The sequence below is a fragment of the Phalacrocorax aristotelis genome, chromosome 1, assembly GCF_949628215.1.
Source record: "Phalacrocorax aristotelis chromosome 1, bGulAri2.1, whole genome shotgun sequence".
Taxonomy (NCBI): Eukaryota; Metazoa; Chordata; class Aves; order Suliformes; family Phalacrocoracidae; genus Phalacrocorax; species Phalacrocorax aristotelis.
In genome coordinates, this window is record NC_134276.1 from 91925408 (window position 1) to 91940767 (window position 15360).

Below are 15360 nucleotides of genomic sequence, written 5' to 3' on the forward strand. Positions count from 1 at the left end.
TTGATACTGTTCACTAATAGTACTAATCTCACTGAACAACCACTGCAAATGTAGCACTGCAAATGACTGAATCTGGTCGGCTTTATTCTTACATTTGTAAGATGAAAATAATAATAAATCTCTGTAAGATATGGCTTTAAATGATACGTTTCCTCCTCTGATCTTATGAAAGTCCTAGTGTTAATAAAGCAACAAACAAGACGTCATTTCATCCTCTACACAATGCTCTGCACCTTTCTGATAACACTTATTATTTACTATTATTTCAGATCTGATAAACCTTATGGCCTTACGTACATTTCCCACACATAACCAAGAATGGGGATACTTCTGGCAAGTGATAGTGCAGAAGCCTCTGTTTTATGATTTTCCTGTGATATTTTCTAGGAAATGGGACATGCGGGTAAGAAATATTTTCCCCATTAGGAGTATGAAGCGGGGTGGGGGCGGGGCTAGAAAGGGAGAGAGAGATATCTAACTTTTGAGGGGAAAAAAAACCCACAAGTAAAGCAAGAAGCATTATACAAGGAGAAAAACAGTGAAGAACAAAAAAAAAAAAATCATAGAAATAAGGGAAGTAAGATGGCGAAAAGCAGAGAAGAGTAGGAAAACAGAAAAAAATACTTTTTGAAAAAAGGAATGAATAGAAGTCAAAGAGAAAATATGGGTAGTGTAAGATACACGTGAAAATACATAGAAGGCTGAAATCAACAGAAAAAATGACATTGTGTCAATGTCCAGCAGCCTTCATATGTAGAACAGTGGGACAAGATGACTATTGTAGGTCCCTTCCAACTGAATTATTCTATTCTATGCTATGCTATTCTATTCTAACAAAAATATGCTCTGCCTCTCAATATGTCTTAAACTCTGCTCCCTTTTAAGCAGAAAAATTATATTATAGGAACAGATGTGCTCTTGTTCTTCCCAGGGGTCACATCTTGGCCTTTAGTACATCATAATCCTTCAAATTTACTTATGTCTTTTCCCCTCAGGATGTGTTTAAAAATCTACTGGAGTGTTTTCACCTTGCTCTCCACATCTTCCAGATGACATTTAGGTAAATATGAAAACAGATGGTAAACCATAATATTCCAATTAACTATCTGTTCCATCAGCTCTAACATCCCACTCTGACATACTGTCTCCAGGTATCCATCTTCATAGAAGATGAAACACTTTGTTTTCCAGTTACTCTGGATTTGATAAATTGTGTCAATAATTTACAGTGAAAAGTGAATTGTTCACAATGCTTCCCATACTCTGTGGAAAAAAAGCATATTATCTTTGAAATGCATGTGAACGTGTGATTTGCCCTATAAATTTTTAAATGGTCTACAATGTCAGGTTGGCCCGCTGTCTAATGCTTTCATGAATGATAACAACAAAAGAGTTATCTCAGGCTTTCTGTCATATTTGTTTGACTCTTCACACCATAGATGTTTTCACTCTGAAAAATCTTCCTGCTTTTCCTTATTTCTTGCTGAAGTAACCATTGAACCATTTAGGTTGGAAAAGACTCTTAAGATCAAGTCCAACCACTAACCTCACACGGCCAAGTCCACCACTAAACCATGTCCCTAAGCACCACATCCAAATGTCTTTTAAATACTTCCAGGGATGGTGACTCAACCACCTCTCTGGGCAGCCTGTTCCAAAGACTGACAACCTTTTCAGTGAAGAAATATTTCCTAATATCCCATCTAAACCTCCCCTGGTGCAACATGAGGCCATCTCTTTTTGTCCTGTCGCTTGTTACTTAAAAAAAAAAAAGAGACCAACACCCACCTCACTATAGCCTCCTTTCAGGCAGCTATAGAGAACAATAAGGTCTGCCCTCAGCCTCCTCTTCTCCAGACTAAACAACCCCAGTTCCCTCAGCTGCTCCTCATAAGACCTGCTCTTCAGACCCTTCACCAGCTTCGATGCCCCGGCCCATTGATCCAGCCTGTCCAGATCCCTCTGCAGAGTCTTCTTACCCTTGAGCAGATCAGTGCTCCTGCTCAACCTGGTGTAATCTGCAAACTTACTGAGGGTGCACTCGATCCTTGACAAAGATATTAAACAGGACAGGCCCCAACACCGAGCCCAGGGGAGCACCTCTTGTGACCAGCCACCAGCTGGATTTAACTCCATTCACCACAACTCTCTGGGCTCAGCCATTCAGCCAGTTTTTTACCCAGTGAAGATCTTGCCTGTCCAAGCCATGAGCAGGCAGTTTCTCCAGGTCAATGCTGTGGGAACTGGCATCAAAGGGTTTACTAAAGTCCAGGTAGGCAACATCCACAGCCTTTCCCTTGTCCACTAAATGGGTCATCTTGTCATAGAAGGAGATCAAGTTAATCAGGCTGAAGTTTTTCAGCAAACCACTGGAACTTAGTTAACTATTTTGTTAGTGAAATAAGGTATTTTTCAACGAATCATAGCAAATTTCTTAATCAGTCATTGTTTTTTAAAAAAATGAAACAGATGTGATTTCTCTCATATGGGATAAACATTTTGTGTATACTTATTTTCTCTTCCAGATTTCTGTTGAGCTGCTTTAATAAGATTATCTGAAATCTAACCTGAAGATCTGGGAAAAAGTGGATACTAATGAACAAAAATCTAGGACTAATGATCTTTTACTTAAACCAGCACTCACTGAAAACTGCTGATTTAGGGAAAAAAAAAATCCCTGTTAATATTTGCATGAACTGTGATAAACTGGAAATGTTGCAGAGTTGTGAGTTTTCTTTTGGAGAAGCAATAAAGAAACAATAACCTCTTACTGACTGTTAGAGTTGACAGCACCATGATCTTTTATCTGCATGTGAGACGACAGGGAATTTGTCCATTTTTGCCCATTGCTAAGGTCTGGTTTTTGCAATTAAGGCAAAACTCTTTACTAACCTGCATACTTCTACTTTTATTGCAATATATTAAGGTAAATAAAATGACACAATTTCAAAATGTGAAACAGTGATGGAGCAAAAAAATAAAATAGTGAGTAAAAATCAGCACTTACTTAACAAAGTTAATTTAATTGCATTTACCTTCATTCCATCATAACATTACTCCTCTGCTGTGGGACCTACATCACCATATACCAGGGCACGCATGCTTACATATGCTCTCTCATGCACACTGTTCCTAAAGTTCTAAGCTAAGATACAGTGCATTTTGGAACAAGTCTATATATTTGAAGTCTTTATCACAAGGTAACGCAAAATAGTCTACATTTTAAGTGATATATATGTAAACAAAAAGTTCCAAAGAATTTGTAAATTTTTCAATATTTACAGCTTATAGTTGATACCTTAATTTCATAATATATCTTAATATTTTTCCTGCATTAGAGCTCAAGTTAGAAAATCCCTTTCTGAACAGCTTTACTTGCAGTACCAAATCCGCCTAATTACCTGAATGCATGTAATGCCTTGTAATTTTATAATTGATTCCAGAGGTGTGACTGCAGAGTATCATTAATCTCCCTATGAGGCATTTATTTAGAACTGCTGCTCCTGAAAATTATTTTTAAAAAATACAAAAATGAAGCAGCAGAAGTAAATTGCCTGATGTGAATCTTCCATATACACTATAAAAATATCAGTAAAACATGGATAAGCCAGCTAAAAGAAATGATCACATGATATATTTGGCAGCAACAATCACTAAATATTAATATTAGCATAATATTATAAGGTAAATAAACTAGTAAGTATATCAACTGTATGAGAACTTTAACTGTATGAAAAACTGGGTTACCCGACTTCTACTCGATGATGTATTTGGAAGCACAAGGAAATACAGTGTCAGCTTTAACTCCCATTTTCTCATAGAGACACCATTACAGGGGCCCTGCTTCCTCTTTCATCCCTTAGTAGACCTTTGGTGCTTGCTATTCCACAGGGTAAAAACAAGCACACAGAAATAAAAATTATTTACTTAAATGCAGCATTTAAAAAATCATAGGAAATGTACCTGTAGCACCTTCCACCTTGTGTTCAGGTCTTCCACACAGCTGAGATTGTACTGGGAGAGTTGAATATCAGAGGGAGTGAACTGGTGAGCAAGCTCATTGACCTGATGCACTTTTTCTTTAAGGGGTACAATTTCTGCTCGATAAACCTGTGTGAATTAAATATAAATAAAGATAAGCACCAACTTCAAAAACTGTTGGCTCTGCTACCAGCTGATTAGCAATGTAAAGGTATTCCATGTCAAGCTGAAAGGAAGGAGTGTATTGGTCATGATACAGTTAACAGCCTTTTTATATAGCTTCATACGGACTTTAGGTCTCAAGGGTAAGGCCCAGCATTTCTGAAGGTGATATAAAGTCAGAACCTTCATAGCAATTTTTGGCCAGTTGGGCCAAATCTCTGACCAGAAGACCCACCGGGATGTGCACTGCAGAGCATGCTTCTCTCCCACCTCATCCCTTATGTGTCTGTAACACGTGTTCCTAGGGGTGGCCGGGAGCAATAAGCACTGTTTAACACATGAAGACAGAGGAAAACTGCTGTTGCCAACTACAATTGAAAAAAGAGAAGCAATGATAAAACTATTACAAACCTCACTAAGGCCATGCTATTACCCTGGGTATCTTGTGCGTTACAAATAAAAGACTAATAATGGGAAGAAAAAAAAATAAATCTTTTTGCTATGCATCCCAAACTGGCCTACATAACTCATATTTCAGAAAAAAATATAATAATGTATCATGTGAGATAACCTTTAAAATTATGCATAAGAGCAGGCTAGCTAATAATTTCAGTAATGTATGTGAAAAGAGAAGCTGCTAATTGTAAGTTTCCTGATTTTAAAAGCAACAACCTGATGATGATGCTTCCATGATGCCTCTGAGTAAATTCAGATAAACTCGGGGCACTAGGACTCTATGAAAGAGAGGAACCTCTATGCAGATCTTCCAGTCTTCCATACCTATCTTTTCTAAGGAGACATTTATGACTCTTTAACATGATAAAATATGTCAAAATGTAACACTGTGCCATTTCTAAGGGACAAATTCTGTCATTTTCAGGAGCACTTTTTAGTGCCATATGATGTCTGCACACAAAGGCAGGATAATTTACTTAGTATATTAGTTTTGCTTTCTAGCTCTTTTCTCTCAGCATTTTTAATACAGACCGCATGTGGTCTGCATCTCATTTTAGATTATCAATTAACCTCAAATTATTGCCTAGCAATCATTACATCAACATTTGCTGCAAAAAGGTCAAAAAAAGCCCATCCAGTATCTCAGTGAACCTTAAGAATAAATAGTATGAAGACATTCATAGATGTTAGAATGACATGAACTGCATTAAAGGTAAACATAATTGAAAAATTGTTCCTCAAATGTCTTTCAAAACCAGACTTGACTTCCATTAATTATGTTAAATTACCCTACAACATAAGGAGTTAGACTGACTTAAGTGGCACTCACGTACGGTGAATGACTCTAATGATACATCTGTAAAATACACAATCAGAATCGATGTGCATTTTGTAAAGGAAAGTGCTATGCAAGTGCCATGATGTGAGAGAAGAGGCGTACATCAAGTTCATGACGTAACAGTTGACTTCTCCATTTCACCAGTTTTAATACCGCTGGAACACACTGGATATCACTGGAAAGAATACTGATTTATAGTGTAGTGCAGAGCAAGGTCTGCAATACAAAGAAAAGGAAAAGACCTCGCACGTTTAGTTTTATCCCACAGAGTTATACATGTGCTTACCGTGATCATTTTAGTTAGTAACTGAGTTCAGAGAACAAACAACATGCTTTGAAAACAGACATTTGTTCTTGTTAAGGTAAAGGCCTCAAAGGCTGGAGATATATATACACCATTGTGTAAACACTTCACTTGCAAATAGTTATTTTCCTGCTTTTTTAAAGTAATCTCTCAGTATTAGTTGACCAAGGTCCTCAGCCATGACTCTGTGTCTTATACTTGGTATGGCCAACTTGGTTCCTCCAGCGTTTCTTGGTTTCCAAGATGAGAGAACACCTGTCAGCTAGCGTTACCAATGCTCATGTTGCATATAAAAATACGTGTGTATATATTTATATGTATTATTTTATATAATATTTAATAGAATAATACATAATAAAAGTAAAACTTATATATAATAAATATATCTATATAAAATAAAAAACCGCTGATAGAATACATGCAGATCAATGGACGCAATGATCAGTTCATACACTACAATGCACTTTAATGCATTTCCTGCATTAAACCAAGTTAATTTTCTACTAGTTTGTATAGCAATGGGATCAGGCCTTGATTGAAAACTTCATTGCTTAGGCAAAGCACGCAGGCCTAAGCTTATAAACTACTTGTTTTTAAACATATACTTAAATATTTGTCTGATTTCAGACCAATTATTTGCACCTGCAATGTTGACTTGAAAGTACTAGTCTCACCTGAAGATTGACATAAATGATTAGGTAAATCACACAATCATTATACTTAAATTAAGGTGAAATAGAAGGTCCTTCATAATTAGTCAACAGGTTTTTTGACTGTAAGTTATTTTACGGAGCAGAAAGGCTAAGGCACAGAAGCAACTCACAGGAAAAAGAAACTGAATCATAGAAATACACATGGAAGTAAAAACTAAAACCTCTCCCCTCTTCAACTCATGTCTTTATTAATTGATTTTTCTCCTGTAAGGATACTGATTCTTGCAGTGTTATACACATTGTATGTTGTTTTGTACATATCTAATGTACAAAATACAACCGCTTTTTCACTATCTTTAAATTCAGTATTCTGTATTATATTATTGCCAAGCCTGAGTTTACTAGCATTTTTATGAGTTAGACAAATTAAAACATAAGAAACAGCAACAACAAAAAAAGAATGCTAGTCAATGCACAGCTATCTGATTAATGCCAGTAGGCTTACAATGAAGAACTGTAAAGAGAAAAGAAAAAATCATCCATAGAAAGATTTGTCGTAGGACATTACATGATTAAAAAGGTCAGCAACTATAACGCTGCGTTAAGCAACAGTGTACCACAGACCACCAGTCCACCAGTCAACATACGTGAGTCTAGAGCTAGGTTTTTGTTTTAGAGTAAGTGAAATTCAAAGTGAGTTCTTTCTTTTTAAAAAAAAAAAAGTGTTCAAACAAGTTTAATAAATAGTAATAATTTCTATATCTTCAACTGTACTTGTCATCTGTAGAAGGAGAAATTCAGCATTTCTACTGGATTGTGATTTTCAACAGAATGATTCAAATATTTTACAGAAATATGTATATTTTTTACAAGAATTTTGTGTAAGACTGATTCATTTTTCTATTTTTTCCTTCTGCATAAAAAGTACTATACATATCACATGTTTACATCAGAAAAATTTAGAGAACTATACCGTTGGTAATTTAAAAATAAATATACATGGTGAGTAGCGTACCACTACCACAAGGAGACCTATTTCAACCAATTAAATTGCTCAGGATGTAAATAACTTCTCAGTGTGAACAGTGATAGGAGAAACAGCCCCAAATTATCTTCATTATAACTGTCCTTATGCAAGCAAGAACGTCAATATCGTGACACCGTAGGTGGTAGATTGGATTTTAAATTATCCATACAGGCCTGTTAGAAAGTATTTTAAAATCCCTTGGAAGATTAGCAAGAACTCTAGAAGACACATATGACAGACATCATAACCAGCTTAATATTAAAAGTCTAGAACATACAGCGGCCATAATCAGTCAGATGAAAAGCTCGTCTCACCCAATCCCTTGTCTGGTAGTAGCCAGTGCAGTTGCTTAGGGAAGAAGGTAAGTGAAAGCATGAGCTTCCCTTGCTGTACTTTTCCAGCTCAGCAATTTGGGTCTCAGAGATTCTGGATCCAGATGTATTTCTGTGTCGATCAGATCTCAATGGATTCATCTTCCATGAAATGATCGACTTGGTTTTTGAACTAACATAGGTTTTTACTAGCCAAAATACCCTCAATGTTGACGTTGAAGAACCATCTCCTTTTTGCCTTTTTAAAGGCATCACTTGAGATAATCCCTAATTCTTAGCTCATGAGAGACAGTGATCAACCATTCCTAATGGACTTTGTGCCATTGCAGATTCTGCAAGCCTGCCATCATATTTTTTCCTTCTTTCATGTTTAAGACACAAACACTGAAATATATTCGATTAAATGTGATATCTATAAGGTATCTAAGCAAGTTGCTGTATGATCCCTTTACATTCAATAGCTACTCAAAACCAGGAGATGAACATAACATAAAGTTTTACTATAGGGTGGCATGGATCACATTCTGAATTGCAACAACAGAAATTAGCAGATTTTCATTGACTATGTTGGGACCCTAGACAACTAGCTCACATGCAGATAGCTAGCCGGCAGATGTGAAATTACACCAGAGAAACCCCAGTCCTACTCCCATTTACTCTGTCCTTGCAGAGATTTCCATACCTTTTATCTAATCTGCTATAACCTTTTCTTTAGATTGGGGATCCAAAATATATATATATATGCCTACAGTATATATGGTATGGGTACAACAGGGATTTATACCGTACCATCATGGTGTTTTCTGCTTTTTCAGTAATTCCTAGCATTTCATTTGGTTTTCTGAACAGTCCTGAGTATTGATGTGATGTTTTCAGAGGACTGTCTGTTATGATTCCAAGATCTCTTTCATGAGTGCTAAAAGAATGTTTAAAAGGGCTAAAGGAGAGCTCATTACTGTGAACGTAAAGTTGTGATAGCTTTTTCTGCATGCTTTGCTTGAGATTCATCAGCACTTGATTTCATCTGCCACGACTTTGCTGCCAGTCAGTACTGTGAGGTTTTTATGTAGATGTTTGCAATCTGTTCTCATCTTAAATACTTCGAATATGTTCGTATCATCAACAAGATGTGCCACTGCCTTATTAATCTTTGTTTCCAGCTCATTTATGTACATGCTGGGCAGAGTAGACCTTCTGGAGCACAATCAATCATCTCCCTCACTGGGAAAACTGACCTCTGCCTTTTGTTTTCCATCTTTTACCGGAAATAACCAGATAATTGGTTATTTATCTACATGAAGACCTTCTCTGTTATCCCACAGGAACTTAGTTTCTTTGCTGAAAGACCTTCTTAAAATCCTTGTGGAGTGTCAGTTGGCCTATACCCCCTTATCAATATGGTCATCTTTCTTCAAAGCACACTAGGAGACGCAAGGCACACCTACTTTTACAAAAGCTGTGTTGTTTCTTGTACAGTATGTTCTTCCCCAGATTTCCTGGTATGTAGGTCTGTAGGCCTGACTAGATGCAGTATTTAAAAACTATCACCACATTTGCCACCCTCCATTCCTCATAAAAAAACTGATTTTAAACAAGAAAATTCTGTTAATAGTTACTGCTATTTTATACTTCCATTAGAACATTTGACTGAACAGTCATCTGTTTTTGGTGATTTGGCACTCTTAATTGTGGCAATTTGTTCTACGTATTTTTGCTTCAAATTGCTTGCTTTATTATTTTCTTTAGCCACCCCACCTTTCTAGGTCTTATAAGAGTCCATTTTGAGCATATGGATTTGTTTTCAGCTTCCAGTCGCCATGCTGTCTTCACATACTTTGCCCTTTTGGTTTCTTTTCAGCAGGCTTCCTCATTTGTGTATAGCTTCCTTTCTGAAAACTGAACATTGCTGTGGTGGATTTTCTGGGTTATTTTTTGTCCCTGCAGAGATGCTGACCTTTAGTTCATAATGATCCCTATTATGACAGCAATGTTTTGAACTTTCACTGCTCAGTACCAAGCCAAATCTCTTCCTTACCCGTTACCCTCTTGGTGCTTCCTAACATTATGTATTTTCTATTTAGGGCTGGAACTTCAGATCCAAAAGGATTTTAAGCTAGTGTCTGGAATTTCAGATTGGTTTCTTACATGTTTTAGAATATGCAGGCTAAGACCCCCCTGAATTATTTGCAGGTTTTTCTACATATTTTCCTTTAAATTTGCTTGTGCTTAAGGCATCCTGTTCCTAGGTAGCAAAAACCACCACATAGCCGTCACCTCTTTCCGGAATACCGACTCGATTAATGAAAATTTGATAATTTGTTTAAATATGATTAGGATTTTTTAAGGTGTCCTTCCTTCCACGTTTCACATGCCATACTGGTGGTTTTTTTTCCTTTCTTTCTTTCATTTAGTGATCCCTAACATAAAGAAAAGCACTGACTTCCTCTCTGAAAGGCTGCCTAATGTTCAGAAGAGATATAAAATAAAAAAATCTAGGTCTTTCTATTTAAAGGTTCACCAAAAGAAGATGGCTTTTGTCAATGTTATGAAAAGCGTTATTTATTTTTTTTTTTAGGATTCATAAATCAGTTCCATGAAATCTGAAAGGAAATTAATGAATCATTTGAGTGGAAGAGTAAATAAATAGTAAACAAAATTATTTCAATAGCAATAGCAATATTACATACTTTGCTAGCTCCAGGGAGTTTCCATCACAAAATCCATAACTGAAAATTCAGGAAGGAACACTGACTCCATAATGCACATTTTGCATTTCTTAACCGCACTATCCCTCAACCACACGTGCAACAGCTACCTAACAAGTCAAGCACAGAATTCAGGAATCCAACCAAGATTAAATCAAGTGCCTGTAACTTCTGGCCAACTGGACCTAATGGGATAGTGTGACTAAATCCCACTATACAACTTAGGAAATACACCCTGAAGAGGAACTGTATTCTCAGAACAGTATTTATTCCTTATGCACAAAGGAAAAGTAAAATACAGGCTGGCTTTTGTTTATTGTTCGTTACTGTAAAATGTCAGTGGGTCATTAAAATTGCTTTTTACTCTTACTATGTTTGTTCCTACTGATCCCAAAACCTACTCTATGTGTTTAGATGTAGTCCAGAACAGAAATCCTCAGTGCCTTTTCAGATCAAATAGCAATTATACAGCTGTACTGAGAGCAAGAAATCATTGTTTCTTAGCACTCACTACACTGATAAATGGAAAATAAAAGCATGCACATATAAAGTCATGTGTTCTTATATACACCTCAGTAGTACTAAGACTGTACTGAGCGTATTTGTCGGAATAATTGTATTAAATAGATACCATCTAAAAATTACTTATTTGCAATTGTTACACAATTGTGCAATCCTGAAGTTAAAACAAGTAATTGATCTTTCCAATTACAATGTAAAATACAGTCACTGTTCCTATTGGTTCCTACTCCTCTGAAATATTTCTGCAGTGAAAAATAGCTTGGGAGCAGGTTAATTTTTTTGTGTTACTTTTTTCCTTCATGTAGCCTTAACAACACTTAGACTTATGTTTATGAGTTTGGAAAAATCTCTGTGAGACCATACCTAAACAATTACTCTACAACTATAGTGTAAAATTGCTTTCCAACTAGATTGTCCTCATCCTGAGCACATTAGTAAAAACTGAGACTCATTAACGTTTCCCATACTCATGGAAGGAGGGACCATGAATCTCAGCAGTACATATGAAGTAATACCCTTCTCTTGTTGGAAAGTGAAGTTAAAGGAGATGAAGTTAATTTCTCCAATGCACCAAGTACTTTTAATGTTCAGCACTAGCTTTTGGAAATGGGTCTCTATCATTTCGGTTATGGACGAAACAGGCACAGATGCCTGTCTAAGATGTTAAAGGTAATTTGGTATAGTGCCTACTTTTTCTTCTCAGGTTTTATGGACTGGCAATTATAGTAACACCAGGCTTTGATTTGAACGCTTTATAGGTGTGCTTTGAGCACAACATGGGAAAACAAAATTGATCCCAAAGCTGGTTTCTCCCAGAGACAGTAAATGCAAGACTTTGGTAGACAGTATCTTCTTTCACTAAAGTTCATTTTTTACAAGCCTCAACCCAAGGAATTTAAAACATTTCTTATTATCCTTTTAGAAAGAGAGGAAAAATAATCCCAAATAAAAATAGCAATAATTTGAAAATTATGACAAGCCATCTCATTGCTTTCTAGCAATCGTATTTACTATTTAGGCAGTCCACATCTAGACTAAACATTGTAGGACTAAACGTTGAAGCAGCTATATTTAGAAGTGAAATGTTTTGCACTTCCTAATCAACTTTTCAAGAGCATGCAGGCTTGGACATCTATGAAAACTGAAGGCTAGAACACAAATTTCTTACTGTTGTTAGTGTTTAAATGCCTAAGAGTTTCAACATGTTTTTTGTATGTCTACTTGTGAAAATCATCGCAAAGGCATGCACTAAAGAAACATTTTCACTTTCACAAAACTCTAAACTGTCCTGAAAAATACTCTGTAAAAATTTAAAAAAAAAATCTAAATATAAAAGACTAATGAGTAATTAGCAAATTGGTTTGTCATCGATCTCCTATTTTTATGGGTGATTAATATGGCTTTATTGTATTGATGATTTTGTAGACAGGTTATAGACTAAGAAGATTTAATCAATTATTGTAGCATGTCATTTCATTTGAACATACTATTAACTTTAATTATCTCTAAAAGGAAATGGCAAATCAAATACCAGATCCAGAACTCCTGAAAATAGAGTTAACATTGCTATTGCAGAAACACAGAATCACAGAATGGCTGAAGTTGGAAGGTACCCCTTGAGATCACCTAGTCCAGCCTCCCTGTTCAGAGCAGGACCGGTGAGAAGCAGGGTGCTCAGAACCATGCCCAGCCAGGTTTTGAATACCTCCAAGGATGGAGATTCTACTGCCTCTCTGGACAGCCTGTTCCAGTGTTTGACCACCACAGTTGTCTTCTTGTATTCAGGCGAAATCTCATGTTTTTTAATTTGAGCCCACTGCCTCTTGTTTTGTTGGCGGAGAGTACTGAGAAGAGTCCTGCTTCCTCTTCTTCATTCCCTCCCATCAGGTATTTATACTCATTGATAAGATCCTGAGCCACCTTTGCTCAAGGCTGAACGGTCCCAGTTCTTTCAGCCCCTTCTCACAGGAAAGATGGTTCAGTCCTGTAACCATATTTGTGGTCCTGCACTGGACGTGCTCCAGTGAAGTCCATATCTCTCTTGTACCAGGGAGCCCAGAACTGGACCCAGCACTCCAGATGTGGCCTCACCAGGGCTGAGCAGAGAGGAAGGATCACCTCCTTCAACCTGCTGTCAATGCTCTGCCTAATGCAGCCCAGGGTGCTGTTGGCCACCTTTGCCATAAGAGCGTATTTCTGGTTTACCGTCAGCTTTTTATCTACCAGGACCCCAAGGCCCTTCTCTGCAGAGCTGCTTTTTGACCGATTGGCTTCCAGTGTGTACTGTTGCCTAGGAACATTTCTCCCAGAGCACAGGACTTGTTAAACTTCATGAGATTCCTCTCAGTGTGGTTCTCCATGGTGTTGTCTCCAAGCACAACCATCCGCTGTATTGGCTGTTCCTCCCACTTTTGTATCATCTGTGAACTTACTGGGGGTGCATTCTGACCCAGGGTCCAGTTTGTTAATGCAGATGTTAAATGATATTGACCCAGTATTGACCACTGTGGTACCCCACTAGTGACTTGCCTCCAACAGAACTTTCTTGTCCTTCATGTGCCTGGAGATGGTTCCAAGGACTAGCTGCTCCATCACTTTCCCAAGGACTGAGGGGAGGCTGACTGACCTGTGTTCCCTGGGACCTCCTTCCTGCTATTTTTGAAGAGGAGAGTGACACTTACTTTCTTCCAGGATTCAGGAATGTATTCCAGTTGCCATGTTCTTTCAAAGGCAATTGAGAGTGGCCTCGCAATAACATCTGCCAACTCATTCAGTACTCATGGCTGCATCCCATCAGAACTTATGTATGCCCAGAATTATGAGCATGAAAAGTCCATCCCCTTATATGTTCCACCATGGGTGTTTCTGACACTTAATATGAAGCAGATTTCAATAGAAGGCCAACTGTGACTACAAAGAATCTCTGTTTCCCTGGTCTGTGAGCAACGCTTATACAGGGTGGTGGCCTCACGCCAGCCTGGCATTTTCCTGAAGAACTCCCTCATATAGAAGAGTCTCCCACTAGCACAGGTTTATGTTAAATCTCAATTCTCATAACCAGTGAAAGAAATAGAAAAGAACATCTGGCACCGTGATGAAAATATGACATGGCATAGGGAGAAAGGCTTTCCTGTGTCAGATGAATTTGTGTTGTGGAGGTTTTTTATACCAGCAGCAGCTGCAGCTAACTCAGAGCAGGATCCATTTGCCCAGTAAGGTGAGCGGCCATCCTACACCTGGGCTGCAGCGGGGTCCCAGCACTGATGTTTCTCTACCTCAGCTCCCTTAGTGTCCAAGTGGAGAAGAATTCATGGACCAGAGAATAACTTCAGGTTTTATATTTAAAACCGTTCAAGGTGGAATCAACTGACATATTCTACCCAGGACAGTTTAACTTTTTTTGTTCAAAATTAGTCCATTTCTTCTCTGATGGGCTTAGTGTGTTCTGATTCAAATTTCATTGAAACCTGGGATTGTCACCTGCTAGCTCAATATGCTATACTTAGCTTCCTTTTAAACTCACACTGTATTTTTATTTGATTCTAGTGCTCCTGGGGACAGGTGGTGTTGAAACAAAATGGATTTTAGCTGATTCGATTCTCCATCCTATATATTTTTATAAACTCAGAAATGACCAAGCAAGAATGCACTAGAGTAGAATATAAATCCTCTTCTGGGATAAAAATAGTTCAAATAAAGGACATCAGGGGAGAAAGAAAATCAAATGCCCTTTAAGTCCTACCCCATTCTGAATTCCGTATTCCTGAATCTGATAAAACTTTACATTTTTCAGAAGTTATTTCCTACAATTTGAAAGATCAACTCAGTATTTCCTTAAAAATAAGGATATTAAAATTTGACCAGACCAAATGAAAACTTAGCTAATGCCAGGTATTAATTTTCTTCTTTTCTGAACTTTCAAGGGGAAAAGCTATGATTTGTAGCAATGTTATCTCTAGAAAAAACTTATTTAATTATTAGGATGTCTAATTTAATAAACAGAAGAATACTAATAAATAGATGCACATATCCTGAAACACATATCACTTTGTTACCATTAATTCGTGATTTACTTATTATTCTTAAATCAACAGCTGATATGCAGTTTTATGATACCTGAACAGATACAACCTATGGTTCTGCCTTGCCATTTATTCTGAAGTTGTGTTCTGCTCCATGGAGGGGGAAAAGTAAATGAGCAAATTTAGCTTGTAATTCACTCTCCTAGAAGAACTATAACCATGACATGGCAGAGCCCATCATTGCTGAAGTGTTCTCCTGCACCGGTTTTTCCACATAATCAAAGTCAGTTACTCCGTTACTTTGCAACCAAGAAGCCAATCTGGCAATCAAGGGATGAAGTGCCTAGGAAGTGTGAGT

The 15360-nt window shown here is 37.3% G+C and overlaps 1 protein-coding gene across 11 annotated transcripts in view; it reads right to left on the bottom strand.

Moving 5' to 3' along the window:
* The window catches only part of DMD (dystrophin), a 1138094-nt gene that overhangs the window by 160545 nt on the left and 962189 nt on the right, over window positions 1–15360 (bottom strand). For all 11 annotated transcript variants that reach the window (XM_075097793.1, XM_075097785.1, XM_075097765.1 and 8 more), the window contains one exon: window positions 3964–4110. In XM_075097793.1, the coding sequence (XP_074953894.1) occupies window positions 3964–4110 (147 nt within the window). The remainder of the gene's footprint in view (window positions 1–3963; window positions 4111–15360) is intronic.